General features: G+C 47.8%; 1 protein-coding gene across 2 annotated transcripts in view; it reads right to left on the bottom strand.

The window, feature by feature from the left end:
- Positions 1-1,192: 1,192 nt before the first annotated feature.
- Igsf5 (immunoglobulin superfamily member 5) overlaps positions 1,193-26,078 on the bottom strand; it is a 35,349-nt gene continuing 10,463 nt past the window's right edge. The window contains exons 4-9 of one of the 2 annotated variants that reach the window (XM_013146101.3): positions 23,994-24,293; positions 18,830-18,970; positions 15,286-15,310; positions 12,079-12,185; positions 8,307-8,377; positions 1,193-2,571 (exon numbers count right to left, since the gene is read on the bottom strand). In XM_013146101.3, coding sequence (XP_013001555.1) covers positions 2,476-2,571; positions 8,307-8,377; positions 12,079-12,185; positions 15,286-15,310; positions 18,830-18,970; positions 23,994-24,293 — 740 coding nt within the window. In that variant the 3' untranslated portion in view covers positions 1,193-2,475. Of the gene's footprint in view, positions 2,572-8,306; positions 8,378-12,078; positions 12,186-15,285; positions 15,311-16,480; positions 16,537-18,829; positions 18,971-23,993; positions 24,294-26,078 lie in introns of those variants that run through there. The other variant, XM_063224534.1, reaches the window with a different exon arrangement.

Genomic DNA, 26,078 nt, shown 5'->3' with positions numbered 1-26,078 from the left:
CCTTTCTGCAACAATGCAGACCTGTCTGCTGCAGCAGCCACTGGTCACAGGTGACAATGGAGCACCGCACAGGTGGCCAGTGCAAGTGAGCAAATGGAGGCCTCATTTAGCTTAATTTCAATTTTAATAGTCATATGTGGCTCTGGTGTATTTTTAGTTTTGTTCAAATAACACATCTACCTCTTAGGAAATAAAATGAGCCATGGAATTCCTTTGGGAAACTCTTATAGTAGAGCAAAAAGGACCTATTCAAAATAGCGATTGTATTAGTCTGCTTTTTATTACTAATAACAAAATGCCTGTGGGATCCTACGTTATAAAGAAAGCAGGTTAATGTAGCTCACAGTTTTGAAGGCTGGAAGTCCAAAGAGTAGTGTGCTGGCTCTGGCCAGGGTGTCCCTGGTACCATAGCAGAGCAGAAGTGTGTGTGTCTTCTGGCCTCCTTCTCCTCCTATAGCCACCAGGATGAGGTCATGAGGCCTTTGCTCTAACATCTAATCACGGTCAAAAACCCATGTCTGAACACCATATTAGGGTTAAGTTTCCACATTCTGAAACCATTAACATGGGACTTTGGAGAGTAAATGGAAGAGAGGGACAAACTATATTTAGATCTCAGCAATGACACTGAAACAATACCTGCAGCTTGACCAGTGATTTAACAAGCATGGCTGAAATTGGAGAAACTTACAAAAATTATTTGGTGTTGTCCTCTGGGACGGGGTCCCCAGCCTTTTTGGCACTGGGGCCAGTTTTGCAGAAGACAGTTTTTTCAATGGCATGAACACCATCTAATCAGAACAGTCATTGTATAATAGGCACTGATCAACCAGAACGGATACTTCATAAAAACCCGCTGGAATTGTGCAGCAAAAGCCAATCAGAATGGAACTGTATGGGCATTAACCAATCAGAATGGAACATATGGAACTATAGGAGAACTAACCAATCAGGATGGACTATATGAGAACTAGCCAATCAGAATGGAACTATATGGGCAGCGGCTATTTGGAACAGAAACCCATCCAGTTTTGTTTCAAGAATTAGCCTTTGAGTTAGTCCTTGGTTCACAGGAGGAGATTCCATGAGATTTAAGATCATAAAAGTATTTAATAAATCATGGTCATGTAGGACTTGTCTGCCATTTACTGGATTAGCAAGCAGGAGTAATGAAGGATGAGAAACAACAGGATGAATTTCATCTTTTATTTTGTAATTGCAAGGAAATTGCCAAAATCTTGACACATTTAAAAAGTCAAATTCACCTTAGCAACAGTGTGGTTGGGCATGAGGGGCTCAGAGCAGCCACAAACTATCACCCAGCACAGAAATCATGCCAACCAGTACAGAACTCCAGCAAGTAATGCCCTGCTTTTGGCTTACATGAGAGGGGGTGTGTGGTTGGTGAACATCACTGAATGGACCTAGACCAACTGTATTTGGGAAAGGCAGAGATTTCATTCTCAGTATCAGCATACCATTGACTTTAAATGGATCACATGGGCAGAAGTAAGAAACAGGTAGTTGGGGTCGTTACTCACAGAAGTCCCTGTTTTCTTTCTTGGAAAATACTTCATTTCTAACCACCATGACTTTAAACTACCATCTGGTAGTAGAGTTATGGACATGTTGGGGATTTTCATTTTTGTTTATTGAAGGATGCCTTGTCCTTTCCAGGTTTTAAAAATGATGTCTGTAGAATGTGAACTTCCTTCCCATACCAGGCAGAACTCACACCAAGCTCATTTGAGGGGATGAGGCAGTGCTGCTACAGGAGCAGATGGAAATGACTTATCTTCTTGTAGCTCTCAACTGGGAATCGGGCATGGTGGTGCACGCTTGTAATCCCAGCACTTGGGAGGCTGAGGCAGGAGGATCACTGCAAGTTCAAGACCAGCTCAAAGTGAGCTCAAAGCCAACCTGTACTGCATAGTGAGACTTTGTCTCAAAAAGAAAAAAAAAAAAAAGATACTGACCATGAGAAATTTAGGAATGTGCTCCTCGTGCTAAATTACATCTTATTTTTAACCCACTGAACTCCAATTTGCCAGTAAGCTTTGAAATTCTGATTGTTCACAATTTTTACTGCTAACTTGACTCTAATATGCAGTTATTCTACCTATTAAGCATACATAAATATTAAATTAATACATTTAGGAAAGTAAAAATATATTACAAACCAGTGCAGAATACAGGCTTAGCTACCATTTATTGCATGAGCAACAGGAGTGTTGGATGATGAGAAACACCATTACGATAAATTAGCAGATTTTACTTTTAAGGAATTCGTTAAAACCATGGCACATCTTAAAAGTCAACATGGAGTCTGGGAAAAGTGACTCCTGCATTGCGAGGCAGTGTCAGTTCTGACGTGGCCTGACCCATCGGGAACGTTGGCAGAGCTGTCACCCAGGCTTGGCACAGGGAAGGGCGAGGCTGCCATCAGCGGAGTGAGAAATGGAGCCCGCGTGTCTGCTACACCAGAGTCACGTTCCTGACCTTCTGAGGGCTGGCGAGGCTGAAGGAAACCTGTGGGCGGCTTCCGGGGGTGGGCCGCTGCTTCTCCGGTTCCTGGCAACAAAGGGAAAGGACACTTTGATGGCTTGGATTCGCTTTGAAAGGCACCCTAAGAAGCCTCTCTCATCAATGAGGACAGAAGTGGGGTGCAGCGAGGAAAACATGTTAAACAGGCCCTGCCTTTACTCTGTCATTTTCAACAGCACATGCCCTAGGTGTTTTCCAGGTCCGGGACCCAAAGAGCAATCCAATTCCAAGACTCCACAATTCTCTCATATGACAATTCACAGATGTGCAGATTCCCTGGTTTACTCTTTCAGTCCTCCTGTGGAAGTGCTTGTTTCCTTATCTTTTTATTACTATATGTTTGCAGTGCATAAAGTTTTTTTTTTTTTTCTGTGTGTGTGTGTGTGTGTGTGTGTGTGTGTGTGTGTGTGGTTTTGGTACCAGGGATCAAACTCACACTAAACCCTCGCTCCTGCAGTGCATAATGAATACATGCATCATGGAGCTGATTACCTTATACTTGTTTTACCAGAGAGTTTCTATGAAAACAGAAACTATTTCCACGCTTCTGCAAATACCACGCATTCCCTCTAAAAGGGCAGATGGAAGGATCGAAGAACTGCCTCAGAACAGGTCCCCTGGTGTCCCGTTGGATGGTGAGATGCTGGGCTGCTGTCAGGAGGGATCCGTCTCTGCCATCACATTCAGAAACATTCCCCAAACAACCCATGGGATGCTCCCCAGAGGCCTGTGCCTGCCTCACAGTCGCCCTATTAAGAAATGTCACCGGCCTCCTGACAGCCCCGAGGACTAATCCAAGGCACAGTGGCCTCTCCTATCACGTCCCATGATGTAAAGGGCCCGGCGAGTGATTCGCCTTGCAGTGGAACTGGAGGGAGGCTGAGGGAAGACCCAGCTGGCTCCAGCTGGAATGAACTGAGCCAGGGTGGTTCTCTTCCAGCTTCCTGCTGTGAACTCTGCTGTGGATGGCTGCGGAGTCATCACGCTGTCCTACCACTGGGGTGTGCACGGGGGCTGCTGCTGCCTGAATCCACCTCTAGCTGATTTCCATGTTTCCTAGCAGGACCCAAGGTGAGTCGGGAGTCTCCAGGTAGGTTTTGAGACATTCATAACCTCACCTTCTAAAGCTAACAGAGACGGAATCTCCCAAAACAACCACAAAGTTGACTGAGTGAAGGCACAGAAAGGGAGGGAAGGATGTTTATGTGTTTCAAATGTTTCATCAGGACACATGGCTACATATTAAAATACGAACTCTCCTTTCCCATTAGCTGATTGTAACTTCTGGTAAAAATTCCCAATTTTGTGTATAGTAAGCCCTAACTACTGAGTCCATTCAGGGAGAATGTTCATAAGTTGGATTCAGGAGTTTGTTTGTTTGTTTTGAGACTGGGGCTTGCTATGTAGTGCAGGCTGGCCTCGAACTCATGGTGATTCTCTTGCCTCAGCTTTTCAATTGCTGGAATTCCAGGTGTGTGCCACCATGCCTGGCACGTTGGATGTGTTTGGAATCCGACAAAGCGAGTTTTAGACTGTTTGCCTGCGAAAGCCCATGATTCAAATGCAAGCCTCGGCTGCTGCAGGCTGAGCTAACCCTGTTTCACCTCCTATCTTGAAAACAATGTCAGCATCAAAACTGTAACTGTATTGGAAACTTCTCCTCTGTAGTGGAGATAAGCCATTGTGAAAATCAGTCTCTCATTATCTCTCACAAAGATAATGTTGCGTAATTTATTAACAATTGTTACTTTTTCATTATTTTGTTGTGAAAATTTGTTTTACCTTTTCTTCTTAATATTAATAAATAAAGTAATAAATTAAAAAAAAAGAAAAGAAAATCAGTCTCTTTTCTGCTTCAGATTTTTTACACCACTTAATGCGTGATCTGGGGTCTCTGTAGCCTAAAACTGTATTTCTTTCCTCTTTGTGCATTCTATGCTTGCACACATATAAAGCATGGGAGACTTTACAAAGTACACTACTGTGTGGACAGTGGAGAGGTCAGCACAATGTCCCCTAAGTGTCTCAAATCTATGTTTTCCAGAAAGCTCAGTGCTTTGGGTGTGTGAGGCACAAGCAATTCCAAATGCACAGTTGTAAGAAAACCCCTAGAACTCAGAATATTCTTTCTTAGAGAAGATGATGCCCCTGTCTGGAAACACTTCCTCCTCAAAGCAGATCACCTAGGAAATGTGGAGAAAATACCAGTTTTGACCCTGTCTTCTGGACATTCTGGTCCACCTGTAATGAGCCCTTGTGCCCTGGTGCTGCACTGCTGAGAGCTCTGCCAGACCAGCAGGGAGCTGTGACATGGGCAGTGATGTGACGGGTGCAGCTCAGTAGCAGGGGTGTGGTTTCAGTGCTCGAAAGGCCTTGGATTTGACCCCTATCCCCGGGAGCTCCCGGTGTCCCCTAGGACGGACAGAAGGAGTCTGTGGTGGTGCCGGGGCTTGGAACCATGCTGGCTGCAGGCTGGCTCAGGCTGTTCACTCTGAGCTTAGGGAGGGTTTTCTGCAAACTGCAATCCTGTGGCCAGCAATCCCAAACTCAGACAGGAGGCAGAAAGGTCCAGCGAGAGGGGCTTAGTACCCCTCTGAGCTGCCTCTCCTGGGCCTCCAGGGAACAAGGCCCTGCAGAATCAGGAAGGGCTGAGGGAAGAACACAAAGACCATGGGGTCCTTACCAGAGCCTGAGGAGCTCTGAGCAGGGTCCCCACCCTGTACAGCAACCACTGGGCCACATGGCCCAGGCAGGCTGCAGGAAGCTCTGAAAGGAAGGAAGCCCTGTGCTAAGTGTCCCCTGACCTGCTGGCAAGCTGTGACTTGGTCACTCCAGCAGCTCTCAAGTGGCCAGCTGACTACAGGAGGTCTTTGGAATAAGCACCTTAGGGTCCTTGGCTCCTCCAATGCCCCTCAGTAGGCAGATACCCACAGTACCTTCTGCAGCAGGGCTCCCCACACAGCCACCTAGACACCGCCTGCCTGTGAAGGTGCCTTTTGGGGTAACTCAGACTGACCTCCTCAGACCTGTGATTGTCCTCAATTTCCTCGCTGTAAATAGACAGGCCTGCCTAGCTGCTCCATGGCCCTTCCTCAGCTTTCAGCCCAGTCAATGATGACCCCTCATTCTGGGGTTCTGCTTTGTTTCCTAAGGAGCTTGGCTCTGCAGAGACACACAGCTCTCTTGAGGTCTTGCAGACATTCAGGGAACAGGACATGGTTTAGATCTGGATGTCGCCTGAAGCCTCATGTGCTCAAGGGTGGGGCTTTGGGGGCTTTGGGTTATGGGTGTCTGGTACTCATCCATGGATTTGTCCATAGGTGAGTGTCATGGTTTATGTTGGTGGCCCCCAGGCCTCATGCATTTGCAATGTGCATTTGTGATTGGTTCATTGTCTAGTGCTTGGATTGGGGGTGTGAGCGCTACATGGGCCTAGGGGGTGGAGCCAGGATGTAATGTAATGGCAGGAAGAAGACGTGTCTCGCTCTCTTTTGCTGGTTTTGGCCTTGCTGTTTGCAGCCACCATGAACTGCTGCCCACCATGCCACCTTGTCTTGGAGCCAACTGAGTATGGACTGAAACCTCTAAAAACTGTAAGAAATAAACCTTTCCTTTCCCAACTTTGGGCTTCAGGTATTTTGTCTCAGCAATGAGTAAAAAGTAACTGAGACAGTGAATTCACAGCTACAGGTGATGCTGGGGGTGGAGCCTGATTGGAGGAGGCGGATCCCTGAGGTGGGGCCTGGGAAGGCCCACCTCCCTCCCCCACTCCTCCCTTGATCCTGCTCTCTGCTTCCTGTCTGCCATGCCAGGAACAATTCTCCTCTGTGATGCACCTGTCATGTTGCCCTATCTTGGAGCCAGCCAGCTATGGACTGACCCTTCTACAGTGTCAAATAAACCTCTCTTCCCAGAAGTTGCAGGTGTCAGGCAGAGAAGGTGACTGAGGTGGGACTCCGGCCTGGGCTGCCATCACAGGGCTTAGCAGCTCCACGGCCATTGCTCCTCTTCCACCAGTGGATTATGCAGCTGGTGCCAGGTTTCGGTTGTGGAAATCTCTTAAACTTCTCTCCCTGTTTTCAAAACGGCCCTGCAGGCATTCAGAAGGATCCCTGAGAGCTCAGCAATGCCATCCGCTGCTCTTTGCAGACACACCTAGGTGCCCTTTGGTCCTTCAGCGGCTGTGTCTCAAAAGGGTGATCTGATGAGAGTTACCTTGAGTCTCCACCCAGTCAAACGTCCGGATTAGGATAGTGGAAACCTGCAGAAAGTCTGGGGTAACAGTAGCTGACTGAATCAGGTTCTCAGCTTGTCTGTGTTTGGTGCCAGGTGGTAGAGACTGCACCAGGCCCAGGCCTTGACAAGCAGCAGCCCTCACAGGGTGACTGTCACACCTCTTCAATAGCCACCTCTTAGTCACCTGTGCTTCTAAAGGAAACCTGTCACATTTCTAGAGTTGTCCCTCCCAGCTCCAGAGGAAAACCTTCAAAAGATAGAGGTGCTAAAGAGATCTCCCCTGATGGAAAGAATTTACCTCTCCACTGTCCTGACAGCCAGCTGAGAAAGAAGCAGGAACTCACACCAGAGGCCAGCGTCTGTCCCCCAGCCTCACCTTCTGTATGCCTTCTACTCACAGACCTTTCCACCAGGCCACCTCTGTCAGCACTAATGACAGGTCCACCTGCCACCTGCTGGAGCATCACCTGCAGCTCCCCATTCTCCCTCAGGGCCCTCAGGCTAAAGGGAGCATCTCTGCTCACTGTAGACCCTGATGTAGAATCACCTTGTAATATTTCTCTTCTGAGGTTGCATCTGTGCAGATCAGAGAAGGGTACTGCTTATGTTTGTTTTACCCAATATGATTTTTGGATATGAGAATTCTTATTTCTGCCTATTAGCTCTAGTTCATTTATATGTGCTAACAGGGAATACTCCATAGCAGAGATTAACACAGTATGTTCTCAAGGTTCCTCGTTGACTGGTTGCGGTCATATCCATTTGCACAGTGCTTGACAACCAAAATCCACACTTCTCCAGAGCTGCGGACCTGAGCATCCAGCTGCATGCACGTCTCCCTGTGTAGACATCTAAGACACCTCAAAACCTACACACTCCACATTCTATGCCTATTCTTTCCTCAAATCCACCTGGCTTATGACATCCCCCATTTCAACCCCCACTTCTCTGGCTATAATCCAAAACTATCAGCGACTCCTCCTTTCCCCCCAGAAAGTCTAATCCAAGTAGGATCGTCCAGGCTCTCGAGCCCGTGGGCACAGACCTCCCTTGAACAGCAAGCCACGCTTTATCTGTGTGCCTCTCAGGACCAGCACCCACATCCTTCCTGAGTCCCAGTGCCTGAGGGTCAAGGGCAGGCGGGCATCAAGTGAGGGCTGGGAATGAGGACAGCACGGCTGGCTCAAGTCCTGGGAGAACCTGGCTCAGCAGAACAAATGGCAAATGCATAGGGGGCTCACGATTTTGCTGGCTTGGGTGACAGGTCACTGACAAGCCACCTCCTCCCCAAACCTGCACCAGACACTTATGCTCCATCAGCCTTGGTCTTGGAGCCACTGCCACAGGGACAAGAGAGGGTCACTGTCCCAACCACACTCCCCCAGCCCAGCCCACTGACACGGAGGTGAGGAACGGAGGCCAGGAACAGAGGCCTTCTTCCCAGCGGAACACACAACACGCAGGGTTTTACAGTCACCTAGCACATGCTAAGGATTCTTAAATAGAAAAAGAAGGATCTGGGTTACCTGTTGAGGAGGGCTACTCCGCTGTGCTGGAACATTCGGTTCCCTGGACCTGGGAGACAAAGTAGCGTTGCCTGCAAAAGAAGAATGACTTTAGTGCAGTGAGTGATAAAGACCATGTCCACCCTACCAGCTAGGATTCATAATTTGCTTTTATATACTAACTCTGCTATGAGAGAATCCTCAGTCACTGCTGCAGTGTGGATCTAAAATGTCCCCCAATGGCCCATGTGTCGAAGGCTTGGTCCTCGGCTTTGTGGAAGTGGTGGAATCTTTAAGGGGCAGAGAGGAAGTTAGGTCACTGGGGTGTGGCCTCAAAGGGGCCATGGAGATCCTGTCCCTCCTGCTTCTCCTTGTTTTCTGGCTCGCAAGATGAGGCTCTGCTCTGCCACACTGCTTTCCCTGCATGGATACTTTGTTTGCCACAGGCCCACAAGCAATAAGGTCTATCAGTTTTGGATGGGGACCTCTGAAATCAGGAGCTAAAACAAACCTTTCTGCTTTATAAGTCACTTGTCTCAGATATTCTGTCACAGTGACCAAAAGCTAGCACAAGCAGAAATAGGCTTTAAAAAAAAATCCCCTTGGGATGATACAGTTTTGGAACTTCATTTTTTTAATGAAATAAAAATAGGGCAAACTGACGCAAAATTCATTCTTTTCTTGGTATATCAGTCTCATCCAAAGTGAAGATGAATCCATAGCTTTACTAGCTGACCAGGGAAATGAACACAGGGTACCTGGGGGGAAGGAGAGGTTTGAGCTGTGATTTGGTCAAGATACTTGATTAAGATTATAGATCTTAATCTATATTATAGGCTGTGGTGGTACAGTTTATAATCCTAGCACTGAGGGAAACTGGGCCAGGATGGTACAAGTTCAAATTCCACCACAGCAGCTTAGCAAGACCCTGTGCACTTTTTTTCTTTAAATGGTGGAGGGTTGGGATGTAGCTCAGTGGCAAAGCACCTGTGGGTTCAGTCTCCAATACTGAAAAAGCAATTTAGAAAGATACTTGCTGAAAGATTGATGATATAGCTCAGTAGTAAAGCATTTGTCTGGTATGCATGAGGCCCTGGCTTTAATTCCCAGTACCACAAAAAAGATCATTGATTCACTGCTTAGCATACTAATGAACAACTGTTCACAAGAAACTTTGCAAGGAATTGTGGTCCTGTCATCAAAGGAGGCAGTAACCGCTCTGTGGGGTTTTGTTTAAAATGTGGCGCACACAATCTGTAGTGCATACGAGAAGCCGCTGGGTGAAATCAGAATAGGACTACTGATAACAGGGTCTCGGTCTTACCAAAAATAAAAGGCTTTCAGGCCCTTCCGGCCCTCTCTGAGAGTTGATTGGCTAAAAGCTTCCTATGGAATTTGCTGGGGCAGGCAGCTTGTGGGCTGGCTTTCCTGTGGGACCACTAAGGAGTGACTGCGGCCTTTGCCCTGGCTCTGACTTCAAACCCTACTGCTGCAGTCACCCTGCTCAGAGTGACCCCAGAAGAGGAGGAGCAGCAGAGGCTGCCACCCTCCCAGGGCCTGCTCACAGTGAGCAGGGACCACTTCTCGCCAAGTGCAATTTACCTGAACCCGGCTGGAGTCTGCAGGAGGTTAGGCTCAAGGAGAAAGTGGCTGCCAGGCATTTCAGATCGGAAGCTTTTAAAGAAAATGCATGGATCGGAGAATCCCAGAAACTTATTTTTAAAAAATTTCCAGTTTCTACCTTATTTTATTGCTTATTGAAATATTTTATTTTAGGACATCCCTGGTGGGTTGGGAGGGAAGCCACCTTCATATTAGATGCCCCCACAATGCCCTTGGCTTTTTGGAGGGGTAAGAAGGGGGCGTCTTTGCTGTGTTCTTTTCCTTTTTAAATCTACTGAAAACCTTGCTGTTTCAAACAAAGGGGAAAAGTTCCCCATCAGACTGCAGCAGAGAATGCAGCATAGACGCAGTGGGGTCTCAGGATGACACCTGGGGAGCTGGGACCACCGCATCGTCTTCCTTTCCTGTGTAGCTCCTTTTCCAGCTGAGAAACTTTTTTCTTCTTTTTTTAATTTTTAAAAAAATCACAGCCAAATAAGACGTTAACTGCGAAATCCAAGATGACTGTGCCTAGCCTATTAGAAAGACACGCCTGAGTCCCCTAGACCTTCCAGGAGGCGCTGGGAACAGGACAGGATGAGACCACTGCCTGCCACACGGGCCAGGAGGGGGCAGTGCACACACCTGGAGTCCAGGTCAGGAGTCAAGCTGGCCCGACAGCCCAGGAGTGCTCCACTGAGCTATACCCCCAGCCCCTTCCCTGTTTTGAGACAGTGTCTGTATAATTCAGGCTGGCCTCAAACTCTCTGTCTTTTTGAGACAGGGTCTCACTATGCAGCTCAGGCTGCCTAGTGAGCTCACTTTGTAGCCCAGGCTGACCTCAAACTCACAGCTATCCTCCTGCCTCAGCCTCCCAAAAGCTGGGATTTCACCTCACTTTATTTTAAACTTTAGACAATCTTGGTTTTTTTTTAAAAATGTGAACTTACTCATAGGTGTTCCTGATTCTAGAATTTCTCCTTTTAAAATTGATCCAAAATATAATTCCCACCGATCCAAGTGACCTTCCCTGGGAGGCTGGTGTTGTACTCTAAGAAAATAGCTTCGTTATATGTGTATTATAGCAAACCTGCAAAAGTGGTTTACTAAATGTGTTTTTTAATCCTTTTTCCCTAACTGATATGTTAAGTGACCTAATTGATATGTTGAGCAATACTCTCCTCTGTAAAGAATTGCAAGAAACTCACCTAATTGATATGTTAACCATTGTTGCCCTCTACAAACTACAGAAGTTGTGCTAAAACAAGCTAACAAGGGTTGTTAATCACTGTTAGGTGCCTCTATTCTCTGCTAAAGAGCTAAAGAAAACTAGGATGGCCCACTAATTTACACTTGTTTAAAGTAACCTGCTTGTGTGCAGAGAGATTTGTGTAGGAGTTTAACTCTTTACCCTGACCTTGACACATAACCGCCGTTTTCTGTTCTGTATGGCGCCTTATTGCCTCCCTCTCCCCTCACCTATCTATCTAGGCCATAAAGAATTTGGGCTTCTGGTGACCTCTTCCCGACCCAGTGATGATCTGTCATAAAATGAGCCTGCCCCAAATTTTAAGAACTGTTTAGCTTCAAAGAAATTACCGGGAAATACTATGGCCCAAACCCCAATTGGTGCTTTCCTTTTGTTCTGTATGCATCAAATGAGTTAGATATCAGATCTTTGTAAAACTTAAGTTTCAGCTTCTTGTAACTCTTGACCCCTTCGCACCCACTAGCGAAAACGAGCTGTCCTGGGATAGTTAACTGTCCACTTTATTCCCCAAATATTGCTGCAGATGTGCCACTCCGAGATAATGTCAGTCTGTAGGATGGGAGTAATTTGAGAAACACCAGGAACTCCCGAGATTGTCAGAGCTAAGTGGACAGCAATACAGATTCCAGACTCGGGTCAACAAGTTTGATGGCTCTGCAGGTTTCTTTGTTTCTCCCCCCCACCCTTTTCCTCCAGCCTCTTTTTAAAGTCCTCCCTTCAGTCTCTGGGACACAGTCTCCAAATTGGCTACCGGAGACTAGTCGCCAGGCCTGGAAATAAAGCCTTTGTCACCTAAATTTTCGGTCTCTTACTTCCTTGGATTTTATACCGGGGCCTGAGTTATAATAGCTGGTGTCTGGTCACCCGGCCTGACGGCCTGCACTGTCATACGGTCTTCCCCCTGCTCTGTCTGCTACTCACCTGAGCTCCTGGGTTCATCCGAGCTGTACCCGTAGTTATCAGTCCCGTGTTGTGGCTTTGTCTCAAGAGCTCTTGTGTTTGTTTTCACACCTGCAGATTTCCTAGAACTGGAGCATTTTATAAAGTCAAGTGTTAATCGATGGCAGACACCAGGTCTCCATGGTTACATGTAAGGCATTCTTTTTGTTTTATTTTGATTTTTCTGGTACGAGGACTAAACCTAGGGCCTTTGCTCTGAGCCACATCCCCAGCCCTTCCTATTTTTCTGTCTCTCTTTCTTGCTTTTTTTTGAGACAGGGTTTCAAGTAAGTCACAGGATGCCTAGGCTGGCCTTGAGCTAGTGACCTTCCTGCTTCAACTTTCCAGAGGGATCACAGGTGTGTGACACCATCCCTGGCTGACAAGACCAAACGTACTTATCATGTAGCCCTTTATAGATCAAATGTGCCAACCCTTGAAATGGAACAAAGCTTGTTGCTTCCTCAAGGAAGGAAGCTTCGGTGGGCATCCAGAGGGTTAAAAATAGTCTCAGACTTCTAAATATTAAAAATATTCTGAAACCTTGTAGGAATTTCTAGGAAAGTCATCTGAGATAGGCAAAGGTTGACTTGAATCTTCACTTATGAGCCACATATGAGAACAAGAATTGCAAACGCTCAGAGGACTGGGAAACAATTGGAGACTTGTCTCCAAGGGGGGCTCTGCGCCAGGAAATCGGTGGCGGTGAGTTCTCATGCACACCCCTGGGAGTGGGCTAGATGGAAATGCTGCCTCGGGACACTGAGGCAGGCTCATCCCACACTGACCACATGCCTGTCCCGTGCCCCTGCTCTCCCTGATAAAGAGGCACATGCAGAAGGCCACACACAGTTGTGGACACTCAGGTACCAAAAGCATGCCTGGACATGCTTGGAGCCTCGTGCCATTTGCAGCAGCCCTGACCAGAAAACAGTCTCGGTGGGACTAAAGCAAAATGAAAAGTGAGCTGCACGCCTGTCCAGATCGCAGCATCCTGCAGTCAGCAGCCCACCCACAGCTGCGGGCCATGTCGTGGCTCAGCTCCCAGCCGGAAGCTCAGGAAGGCAGGTATGGATACCTCTCTCTGATGGGACTCCAGCTCCATGGCCTCTGGGGACATGGCAGAAGCTGGCAGGAGAGCGTGGCCTTTGCAGACAAGGTGGGCAGAGAGCGATTTAACAAAGGTCCAAGGCAGCTGCTGGGGTTCTGACCCTCATCAGTCTGCACCCACCACTCGTGCTTGCAACACCTGTCCAGGCACACATAGATGATACATGCAATTTTCTGTTCCTACACTTCTGTTAAAAAGTTTGCCAAGCAAAGTAGTGTTGCACACGATGGTTCATTCACAGAAGTCACCTTCAGAATAATGTGGAGTGAGGCATTGTGTGGGGACACACGATGGTACATCCAGCGTCTTGGGAGGCTGAGGCAGGAAGGGTATAAGTTTGAGCTCAGCCTGGGCAAATTAGCAACTTAGTGAGACCCCACCTCAAAAGGCCTGAGGGAGAAGCTAAGTGGGAAGACCTGTACTGAAGGTCTCATTTCCAGAAAAAAATAATGCCAGTGAGAAGAGCAAGCTGTAAAACCATGTGACAGTCCAAACGTTACAAAATGCCTATGTGTACCGGTCTGTGTACACGCATGAACACACATGCATTTAAGTGCTCCCTACACACTTGAGTCACCACTCCTGGACAGTAGAACTGTGGGTGACCTTAGCCCTGCTTCCTATCTTCATGTTTAATTTTTCTTCTATGAACATGCACTGATCCCAAAAAAGAAACACATAGGGTAACACAAGCAGTGCCTGTGGTGAGTGACGTCAGTGCTGGGGACAAACAGGAAGGACTAACAGCTGGTGCACATGGTCAGCCCATGAGCAGGTGGGGACACCCGGGTCCAGTGCGGGAGCTGGGCCTGGCCAAGGGACCCCAGCCTGCTGCAGAGTTGCTGGTCGCATCCCGACCTTCCGTGTCCCCGGGGCAGTGCTCAGAATATTACCCTCCGTGGACCTCAGTGTCCTCAGGTCCAGAGAGGAGAAACAGCTTTATAAAATGACTAGGAGGATGAAGGAGACCGAAGCCCTCTACAGAGCTTGGAGCAAGTCCTTGGGCTCTGCTGTTCCTGTGGTTCCCACCCTCACTATATACATCCTGTTGTTACCCTAACTAGCTTATTGCTTTACTGAGCTTCGAAATACACACACACACACACACACACACACACACACACACACACAGAGAGAGAGAGAGAGAGAGAGAGAGAGAGAGAGAGAGAGAGAGAGAGATAGCAGCACAGTCAACAACAGGGGACTAGTAGAGAATTCAGGGTATGGCCCTGCCTGTGACCTCCATCAAGACAAATGCCAGATAAACACCCGAGGGGGCTTTCCTCCCTCTTCCTGGCCCTGAGCTGGGCCCAGGGCCGCTGGGGGGTCCTCAGTCTCCACTGTACGGGGTCTGACTGAGCGAGCTTGCGGGGGAGCCTCAGAAGGCACCAGATCTGAGACACGCACCGTTTGGTCCCTGGCTGGTTACACCTGTGGCCACTGCTCTATCTGCAACCCCAGTCAATGTGTTTTCATCGAATCACACAGCTGGATGTGGCTGTCGGGACACTGCCCCTGCATGCATGCACCCGTGAACTGGTTCTGGGAGAGCCGTCTGAGCCCCACCACCTTTACAGTGCCTGTGACGGCTGGACGGAGTGGAGCAGCAGAGGTGGCTTGACCCTGTCCTCTCCCATGGGGCAGCAGGCAGCAGACACCACCTAATCTGTCTGCCTGACAGTGTCCTGTGCTTGGAGGAATCTGCTCAGCTCGCGGCCGTCTGTCTCAAAATCCCCACAGAAAATCCCTGTGCCGCGTCCGCAGCCCCAGCCCGGCACAGCCGTAGCACAGTCACAGCGCACAGCGCCCTCTGCTGGGGACAACTGCAAACGGCAGAGGTTAAGAAAACCGATCCGCCCTGAGTGACCAGAGCAGGTCAAGGCAGAGTCCGCCTACCCACACTGTTTTATGATTCGCGGGGTGGGTCCAGGATCTGTGTATGAGTTCTTCAGAGCTGTTGATCTTCAGAACTTAACTCTGAGTAACATAAAAGCCTAAAATCCCAAAGGTTCGTGTATAGATGTTAATGGTGGTGGCGGTGGTTTGGTTTTCAAAAAGCCGTGTCACTTCCAACTTACCTTATTTCATTTTGATAACTAGATTCTGCAAAAAAGGAGAACAAAATTCCATTAGAAAAACCAGGATGCCGACTCGAACACATAAGATCTCACTGACTTTGCAGACTCCCCAACATTCACGACCTCCCATTAGTCTTTGCACTCAGTTTGTGTTTCTAAGCAGCCAGGTACCCAAGACGGTGCGTGCCCAGTAAGTGAATACTGAGTTTGATTAGAAGATTGTGAAGACTCTACTTCCCAAGAGGAGCCTGGTGTCACCAACCACCACTGCCACTCACTCAGGTGCCCTGTGTGCTGGCACCACCAGAACTGTACACAACCTGGCCTCACCTAACTGTCCCAGACCCCAGGAGGTGAGCAGACTAGACTCTAGTATACAAGTATTATTCAATTTCTCTAATCCTAAGATAAATTTTCATTCGATTTCCTACACCAATCGCAGCACTCCTCTCCCTCTAAAACCAAGCCTATCTCTAAATTGCTAGTGCTTCTAATCAATGGATCTTGGATTCGAGGGAGTCTACATTATGCAAACAGAGAACAACACCCATAGGCCAAGTGTCCATGGATGGATTAGATCTAAAATGTTCCCCCCAGTCTCCTGTGTGCCAAGGACTTGTCCCCTTTTGAAAGGAGACTGCACCAGGCAGGTTTTAACTTCACCAGTGGATTAGTCCACCATCAGGGGAGGTGACAGAGACAGGCCGGGCCTGGTCGAAGAGAGTGGGTCACACAGCAGGACTCTGAGGATGATCCTGATCCCCAGCCCCTTACTTTTGGGGTCTTTCCTTTCATACACCCTTCTGCCACGGTGTTCTGCCTGCCCTGAGGCCCAAAGTCATGGAGCCAGTCAACCATGGACTGAGACCTCAGAAACTGTGAGCCAAGATAAACTCCTCTCCTTCAAGTCCTTCTGTCTCCCCGTTGCCATAGCAACGTCCCCAAGCTAGGTCATTCTTACCCACTCCCCAGTTAGCCAGTTGGCACACAAAGAATTCTCCAGGGACCAGGAGAGCTACAGGAGATACATTTGCAAACAAATACACTTAATTTTTTAAGCACTGAAATCATCATCCTGGGAAACCCTGCAGCTCTATAGGCCGTGGCGTTTATGTTAAGGAACCATGTAATTTCTGCTGTGAGCCACACCTGGTGGTGCAGGGTGAGCGTCCTAAGTCTCTGGGCATGCCCTCACCTGGATCTGCCGCAGACAAGGGGGAAACACAGCTGTTCCTTCCATGGGCTTGTCACCTCAAAGTTAAAGGATGTGTAAAATAGAGGACAAATCACAGACATTTTAAATACATTAATTCATTTAATTCTCAAAGCCGACCTACAGGGAATAGCTTTTTCCACGGTGTAGATTAAAAAACTAAAAATCACAGCCTGTGTGGGTTAGCAGCCAGCAGGCCAGGATAGAGCAGATGAAAGCCACGGCCCCAGGGTGTCCAGAGTACTGGACTTCTGCAACTGCTCTCTGCACTAACGTTGACAATACCCACCCAAAGGCACTGACCAGTTCAAACAGAAGTTATTTCAGCACCTTTCACCTGAAAGCCAGTACGTGTCATTCCAGGGTAATTTCCCACTGCATACACAGGGTAATTCACACAGGCTAATTCCCAGCTAGACAGCCCAGCCATCCTCAGTCAACAGGAGTTTACTGTTTTGGATTCTTACTTCCCAAGGAATAAAGTGGTAGCACAGAATTGATCCTCCAGTGCCAAACCAAATCCTTGATGGGGGGAAGGCTGGGTCACCTCCGTGGTGGAGGCTGTGTACCCGGTATTACCTGGAATGTCTGAGTGAGAGAGGCTCTGTGTAGAGGAGTTAGCATCACGCCTGGCACGCGCACACACACACCCCTACTCTTTACTGGATGGCAGTTAAGCTAAGCAGTTAAGCTATTAAAAATGCAGACCACTGACCTATATTCAAATGTCAAACCTCCACTCTAAGGAACATGATTTCACTATAGAAAATACTGATAGGAGCAGGAGTAAGAAACACAGAGGTGCCCAGGCATCTGCCTTAGAAAGCTCTGGCCATCCACATGACAGTGCATCCTCTGGGTGTGAAGTCACGAGCTCCCCTACTCTGACCAGCCCACTGTGATGCTGATGGGACCCACTGCTGGTCCTGACCTGAGCCAAGGTCACTGCCCGCATACAGCTTCTCGGTGTGTTCAGGAGTCCTCACTCGAAGGAAATGTATGATTAATTTCATTAATTTGTTTAGTGCTATTTTTTACGAACAGGAAAATCTCAGTTCTCTTTCTGCCACTGCACTGAACCTTTACTTGCAAAAGGAAACACGTTATTCTAGAAAAAACAATTGCATTTAAATGACATGTTACAATAGTCACACACCTTGCAGAGAAGCACACCAGCCAAGTAATCAGTGCCCTTGGCAAGGCAGATGCCACCTCCTCACCTTCCCCAAGGTGGGGAGGTCTCAGTGCCTGGAGGGGTACAACAGGCCTCAAGGGACAGCTTGCTCTCTTAGACGGCCCTCTCTCTCGCTGGAGCTACCTTCAAATACTTTGAAGGCCACCATGGCCTTTGACTTAAGTTCTGTTTTGTCCCTGTTGGAGTGTAAGGGTGTGTCTGACAAATCAGAATCACATATATTTACAGCGCATAATGCAATGTTCTGATTGCATGCCCGTGGGGTAGAGGGATCACGTCACACACTTACTCCTTACAGTGAGGACAGTTAGCAGTTTAAAACATACAGTGCACTAGGACCCCAGTCTCAGAGTTACAGTGACTCCAGAACTTATTTATCCATGCTGCCTAAGCTCACCTTTTAACCAACATGTCCCCAGGTCCTCAAACCCACCCCTGGCAACCACCATTCTACTGTTTCTCTAAGTTCAGCTCCCAAGGGCTCCACGTGTGAGTGGGACCATGCCACACCCGTGCCTGGCTTCCCTCTCTTCATGTGCCATCTTCTAAGTTCATCCTCGTGGTCCCAACTGACAGAGCTTCCCCCTTTTGAAGGCTAAGTACTATTCCATGTCGTGTGTACTGTTGCACATTGTCTTTACCCATTCAGGCTGATGGCCACATAGTGTTTCTACTCTTTATTTATTGTGAATAATGTTTCGAGAGGCACAGAGTCCAGCTGCCTCTCTGACTTGCTGGTTTCATTTTCTTTGGACACATGCCTGGTGATCACTGGGTTTCATGCTAGCATCACTTTTCCATAATGGCTGGGCCTTTTTACATTCCTAGCAGCCGTGTGAGTTTCCCTTTCTCCCTTCCCCAAACTTATCTTTGTCTTCTGGATAACAGTCAACCTAACAGATGTGGGGTGACATCTCACTGTGGGTAAAGTAACTTTTCAAGGGGCTGGGGATTTAGCTCAGCGGCATAAGCGCCTGCCTTGTAAGCAGGCAGTCGTGAGTTCGATCCCTGGTACCGATAAAAAGGAAAAAGACAAAAAAAAAAAAAAGTAACTTTTCAAAGAGCTGATGAGCTCCGTATCGGCTGCTTGTATCCAAAGTCCGTACCCACATATAAATCCACACAGAAACAATTACCTTTTTTCTCTTCCCCAGAGACACAACAGCAGCAGAATATTATAATCAGAATGATGATCAGGATCAAAAGCAATGACAGTGACACTGCAAGCAGAGCGATGGCCCAGGTGGGCAATGATGTGCCTGGTTCATCAACACTGTCTACAGGGTTAAAAGAAAAAGTATTTTAGTGATATCTGTACCATATAGGATCATGAATTCTGCCACTCTAAATTGCACTTGTTTTCCAATAATATTATAACTACTCAGACTGCTATAGTTAGAAACCATAGGCCTACTTCCTTTTGGTGTGTCTAATTATTCAATTCTCTATGATGACTTCTATCATAATATTTACTGCTGCCAATATATAGTTGCTTAGCAACTCAATCTAAGAAGTAATCAGTTGTTGGCTCCAACATTCCTGAGAGGCAGATAAAGTTCGGCCACGATGGTAACTCCCTAGGACCGGAGAGGTGAATATCAGGCAGGGACGGCCTTTGTCAAGAAATAACTATTAATCAGCTATAGCAAAACAAAACTGGAGAATGCCATTTGGTCTTGTCTTTCATGTCCCTACCCTTTGAGATTCTAGAGCCCAAAGAAACCTGGGACACACGAGGGAAGGTCACTTGGGAGCATGGCTTTGCACTACCATCCAATTCCTACTCCACCAGAGAATTTATTTCTCCCACAGCGGTTGCTTCCCTAGCTCTTCAAGAACCACCCTCTTTAGTGTCTACTTTACCTTCTTGTTTTATGCAGTAGTCCTGGGGTTGGAAGAAAATGGTAAGGTGGGGCACAGCAGGGAGGAAATTAAGGGACGTGAGAAGGGAAGGGGGGAAGAAAAAGCCATTGTGACTTTTTGCTGCCTCAGAGCTCTTCAGTGCTGGTTTCCTGTAAATTCAAACTTACATTGTTAAAATAATGTACAATTAAGTATTTAATGCCTCGGTTCCACTGTCCACACTTCAAGTTTTTAACCACAACAGTAGAGCATACACATCACCACAGAAAGTCCTCCTGGGCAGCTCGTCCAGCAATTGGCCGATAGGAACCACCCCCAGAGATCACTCACTTGTGTTTCATTTTTCCCTTCTCAACCATACGGAAGTCAAATCACAGCACTGAAGTTGAGCTTTTTAAATTATAAATTGCTATTTAACCAGTCTGCCATTCAACTCTCGGCACATGGGCAATATCTCAATACTAATGCCTTTCGTCCTGCTGGATTCTAATTGCTAGAAAATATAAAACCACAGACCTCCCACAAAGCAGCACAGATTTACTGTGAACGTAAGGGTCACCCAGAACTTCAGAACCAGAGGGCAGTGCTGAAGGCTACCGTGGATCCTCCTTCTTAGAGTGTTTCTGGAAACTGACCCTTGGTTGAAGTTTTCTGTTCCTATGTGAAAGCTCAGCGCTCAGAATCAGCGGCAGGAATGGGTTCAGGTGCTCGCTTACGCCCTGGTGTCTGCAGTCATCAACCCCCTGGAAGCTGACTTGTGAGCAGAATGAGCCACAGGCTTGTCGAAAATCACATGGAGAAATTCAGGAAACTGTGCTTCAGGGAACTATATAATATAAAAGTTATTTGTCTTTTGCCCTCTGTGCAAAGCTTGCCTGCAGTGTTTTTAAAATTTCCTTCTATTGAATTGCCATGTTAAATAATTTTGATAGTTCCTTCTCTTAGTGTCCCGTATTGTCCTAAGTGTCTAAGAAATCAATTGCTGTTGTTTCCACTTCTCCTTAGATTTCTTCTATTGCCTAAATTGGATTTATTTTCCTCAAGGTCAAGGACTTATTTTTCTCACATCCCAAGAACCTGGGACGTGTTAGGCATGATGGGGGGACCAATAAGTGGCTGGCTGGCTGGCTGGCTGGATGGATGGATATTTGGCTGGGTGAATGGACTGGTGGATGGATGCATAGATGGACTGGTGGATGGGTGGGTGGGTAGATGGATGGATGGATGGATGGATGGATGGATGGATGGATGGATGGATGGATTGGTGGATGGGTGGATGGGTAGATGGATGGATGGACAGGTGGATGGATAGATGGATGGGTGGGTGGGTAGATGGATGGGTGAGTGGTTGGGTGGATGGAGTGACTGAGAGACTGACTTCCTTTCTGCCTGCATGTAGAGAACAACAGTCCATACACCAGCCAGTGAGCTATAGCTAAGCCAAGCCTAGGACTCACCTTCCTCACCATATTAAGATGTCTAGAGTAGAAGTGAAAGACTGACATCAAAGCAAACTCCTCTCCTAATGTCATCTAATTCCCCATCACCCAACATCTTTCTGAGATGAGCTGGGACAGATGGACAGTAAAAAAGATCTCCTAGAGAAGGTAATAGGGTGAGTACCATGGTTTAGATCTGGGGTGTCTCCCAAAGGCCTTACAGGTTCAGGGCTGGGGTGTGTGGAAGGTGATGGGGTGGTGGGGGTGCAGTATTCATCAGCGGGATCATCTTGGATGGGTTCAGTGGCCGACTTCCGTTAGGAGGTGGGGCCTTAGGAGCGTGGCCTGGAAACCTGCATCTTGCACCCAGCCTTTTCCACCTCCCTGTGCCTGCTGACCATCTGATGCGAGCAGCTCCCCTGCACAGCAGCCTCTCCTACCACACTGCTTCTGCCTTGGAGCCAGCTGAGCGCGGATGGAAAACAAGCTAAATACACCTCTCCTTTAAGTTGTGGGTGCTGAGTACTGCATCCCAGTGACAGGGAGAGTGAGGAAGACACAGCGGACAGAATTACAGCCTTCCCCTAGTGCACTGCCCCAGCCCCAGACGTGGACACAAGCTGAGTCCTTCACATCTAGAAAGCAGGCCAGTCACCTTGCTCCACGCCTGGCAGAATCTCAAGCATCTCCTGGAATGCTGGTGGCACAGCAGATTCAGAGCTCGCCTCCAGGGATGCAAGGTGGGTGGGTGTGGAACGGCACCCCAAGAATGCCTGGTGTGCAGGAGCGCAAACACTGCCCAAGCAAATGCCCCAGTTAGAGGATCCCCTCCCACAGACGGGATCATAAAGTCATTAAACCCAGAGCTGCACCAATGGCTTCCCAGGCCGGAGCTGCCATGAGACCTCTGCACGGAAGCCCTGAGACCCAGAGGAGCTGCAGCTTCCTGTCAAGGAACTGGTCACGCCCATGGCACGGAGTGGCTTCCTGGTGACCTTTGGCCTCCAGATCACTCCAGGAACAATTGTTGCTCCACTAGGCTGTGTAGATGCAAGAGATATGTGCAAAGGTGCCCAGGAGACTGTGTACCAGCGTTCAGCACGGCATGGTCATCCTGTGTCCACTCGATGGACTCACACAGGGTGAAGTTGGTAAATATTATGTATTTTCATGATAAGGGAGCTGCCTGCTACATATGAAGGCCCAGTCCAGGATGTGACAAGGGCTTGACTGCTTGTGCCACCCGGCAGCACTCCCAGCTGGTGGCCTTTCCTTCTTTGTGCTCTAGCCTCTGTCCCCCAGTCAGGACCTCACAGTATTCCCTGAATCGAGCAAGACCTCCTGCTTTCCCCACCGGGCACCCCTGCAGGAGGGAAGCCACCTGGCTGGGCTGGCGACTGAGTCATGGAGGGAAAGTGGCCATACCGTCTGGCATTTCCCACTCCCACCTTCCTTAACTGGCCACCAAGACTAGCAGGGACGACCAACCTCACCTGACAGCCCCTGGCCACTGATCAAAGTGGAAGCTGGTGTCAGGAACCATGTCACCTGCTCTTGTGGCTCCCCACCCACTATGCTCACACCTGCTGCAGTCCTGCCTTCCACGGAGCTTCCTGCTAGCACGACTGGGCTCCATAGCTGGGAGACTGCGTGGTCTACGGTCCTGGGTCACAGCAGCCTTCTCTAGGAGCCTGCTCTCAGGGTGCAGTGGACCGGGAAGCAGATCCTGGCATTCACTGTCTCTCCAGGGCAAGTCCAGTCAACAACTCTAGGAGTTTGCCTTCCAGTAATAGCACCTCCCTCCTCCACACTGTGCTGGTTAACCTAGGCACTCTTGCAGCCTGCTTTAAGCAGTGCCTGGTACCCACTAGGTGTTGCCTGCCATTATTATTTTGCCTTGTGCATAGCTTTGTTCTGAACTTCAAAAGAGTTCAGGTAGCAGTCATTTCATGACAGGAAAGGTCTGGGGTGGAGAGAAGAGCTCCTCTTAGCCTCTAGAACCCACTTTTCCATCCAGCTCTGAGCCCTAGATTAAAGCCTGATGCCCCTCCACGCCTCCCTTCCTCTTTTGTAAAATTTCTTTACCCACCGTTTCACCCCACACCGCTTGCACTGTGGATTTGCAGGGTAAAATATGAAACACTGCACTGGGCATGGTGACACATGCGTGTGTGCAATCCCAGAACTCTGGGAGGCTGAGGCAGAGGGATTGAAGTTTAAACCATGTCTGGGTAACTCAGCCACTCAGCAAGATTCTGTCTCAGAATAGACAATCAAGCTGGATTAAGGGCATGGCGCAGTGTAAAGGCCTGGGTTTCACCTCCAGTACCAAAGAAAAAGAAGCAGGAAAGGAGGTGCGGGAAGCAGGGAAGATGTTCTATTCTAGGGATGTGGCTCAGCGTGAGGGCCCAGGATTCAATCTGCGTGCAGAGGTCGGGGAGCAAGGGGAGCAGGCTTGAGACTGGCCGGGGCCTGGCAGAAATCTGTAAGAAGCCTCAGAGGACCTGAGAACCCTCCCCAGGAGTTAGGAAGTTTGCTGGGGTCGGGTCTGTCTGGAGCAGCAGTAGCAAAAGCTGGAGAGAAAGCTGTCTTTGAGTCTTTGCTCCGAACTTGCTCTTAATGAAAAACCACTGCCAAGGCTTCTAAGTGGTTTTTGTATGTACTTAAGAAAAAGAAGAAAACTTTCAGATGGAATTGTCAAAGCAGGTGGGATCACAGGACCCCAAGGCAACACCATGTTATTGGCCTCCATGATTGTCCCCAGCTGAAATCCAAGTCCTCGTTTGATTTTCTGGGGCATTGCTGATAGAGTATCACGACACAGAAAGCAGAAGCCTGAAAGGCCAGAAGATTTGGCTAGCATGCACAAGGCCCTGGTTTCTCTCTCCAGCAGCAAACCGATCAGTTAACAACAACAACAATCAATCAATCAATCAATCAATCAAAACAAGCCTGAAGTACTAATTGGTGTGGTAAAAAGCAGGAAGTCTTTACTCACCTGGTGGTGGCTGGACCACAGTGAGGTCCACAGTGACGGACCTGCTGGCCTGCAGGGTCCTCAGCTCGGCCACGCAGGTCAGTGTCCCGTTGCCCTGCGGCGTGAGAGCCAGCACATTCACTGCCCGAGGAAGGTCGCCCGGCTCCAGAAAGGAGGAGGAGCTGGAGTGGCTCACGGGGACGCCGACCTCCCAGGTGATATCCGGGAGCGGGACCCAGCCCGAGGCTTCACAAGTGACATTGCAAGGCTCATTCTCAACAACTACAAGGCTGTCACCGAGGATGTGCAAGGTGCCCATGACTAAAGAAGAAAAGAGAGAAATGTCCAAGGAAGGACAGAATGACAGGGCCTCCACGGCACAGATTCTTTCTTCAATTTTTGCTTCAAATCACATTTCCTGAGACTTTCTTCCCAATCCCAAAAGGGTGTGTCTGTGCCAGAAATCCTCAGCTCGGGTTTTTCCATGTCTTTTTTATACCTGCTGAGTCCTTGGAAGAAGGTGAGGTTTCTCATAAGAAAACATCTAATTACAGAGACAAATAAATAAATAATCAGGACCAGGAGTAATAATTACATGGGAGAGAAAAGGCAGATGCGTGTGCAGAAGAGGCTGCAGTCACTGAAGTGGAGCTAAAAAATTGTCGGGCTGTCCTGGGAGCAAAAGCAAAAAGGGAAATAATAATCTCCTTTCAAAGTAAGGAGAACATAACCCAGGATATCCTGGGAAGAAGCCTCTCCTGCATTTATTTTATCTATTCTTGAGGTCACAAATATTTAAATATAACCTTTTGACACTGTCTTAAAAAAGTATTTCAATTTATGAATAACATCAAACTCAAATATAGCACAGAAATAGTTAACCCAATCATGCATGAAAATAATCTACTCGGATAAATTATTTTTAAAGTTTTGCTAAGAACCCACTTGACTGTGCCAGGGATAGTAATAATCCACACTATTTACACATTATGATTTTTGCTGATATTGCTAAAATAACCTGAGGCTTGGCTCCAGCAAAGACACAACCTTAATGAAACACATAGGCATTGAAATATTCAAATTAACACAGACTAAATACCATCAACTGTGTCATATAATGGAAAGAACATTGGAGAAGAAATCAGGAACTCTGTTCTCAGTCCTAATGCTGCCCCCAAATTGCCACCACCTTGGGCAAGAACTGGCATTTTAGAGTTCTCTGTTTTGCATCAAACAGAGAGCATTGGGTTGCATCAGTGTTTCTCAAATATTTTGGTTTCAGTATCTTTCACACACTTTAAAATTGCTGAAGACTCCAAAGACCTTTCACTTAGATGGCTGCTTCTATTAATATTTATCATATCTTAACTTGCAGTGACATATTTATTTTAAAATGTTTACCTAAAAGTACTGACCTATTACACGGTAGTGTGGGGAAATCAAGAGTGAGAGCGTTTTGTAAGCGTACTAAGTTCCTGCGATGCCTGTCTAGATTCTCCTACCTGTTCCTTCCTTCAGTCTCTTATAACAGATGGCTTCGTGTGAAGCCTATGAAGAAACGCAGGTTCCACACAGTAAGAGCTGGGGCAGGGAAGTGGATTTAACAGCCTTTTAACTAAATGGTGGATAATCTTCAACACTAGATCAAAATTCAACAAGTAGTGGTATCTTTTTTTTCTTTTTAGTAATGGTTTCTTTCTTTCTTTCTTTTTTTTTTTTTTTGTCTTTTTCTTTTTTATCCTTACCGGAGATGGAACTCATGACCACACACTTGCAAGGCAGGTGCTTATGCCACTGAGCTAAATCCCCAGCCCCAGTAAGGGTTTCTTAAAGGTCACTTGCATAGAGGAATCTGAAACTAGATCAAGGAAGTTCCACCCTCTCTTACATTAAAATCCATTGCTGGACCTGGCACTTTGGATTTCCCACCCTCCCACGATTTATTATTGTTCAATCATTTGAAAATCACTGGTCAGGGCTGGAGGTTTAGCTCAGCAGCATAAGCGCCTGCCATGCAAGTGCGTGGTTCGATCCCCGGTACCAAAAAAAAAAAAATAGAAAATCACTGGTCCTGAGCTGTGTAGTAGAGATCCTCCCCAGGAACAG

The sequence above is a fragment of the Cavia porcellus genome, unplaced genomic scaffold (assembly GCF_034190915.1).
Source record: "Cavia porcellus strain 051 isolate PalLab524CR breed Dunkin Hartley unplaced genomic scaffold, mCavPor4.1 scaffold_15, whole genome shotgun sequence".
In the NCBI taxonomy this organism is placed as follows: Eukaryota; Metazoa; Chordata; class Mammalia; order Rodentia; family Caviidae; genus Cavia; species Cavia porcellus.
The sequence above is the reverse complement of the archived record's forward strand: the minus strand, read 5'-3'. Positions and strand labels throughout refer to the sequence as shown.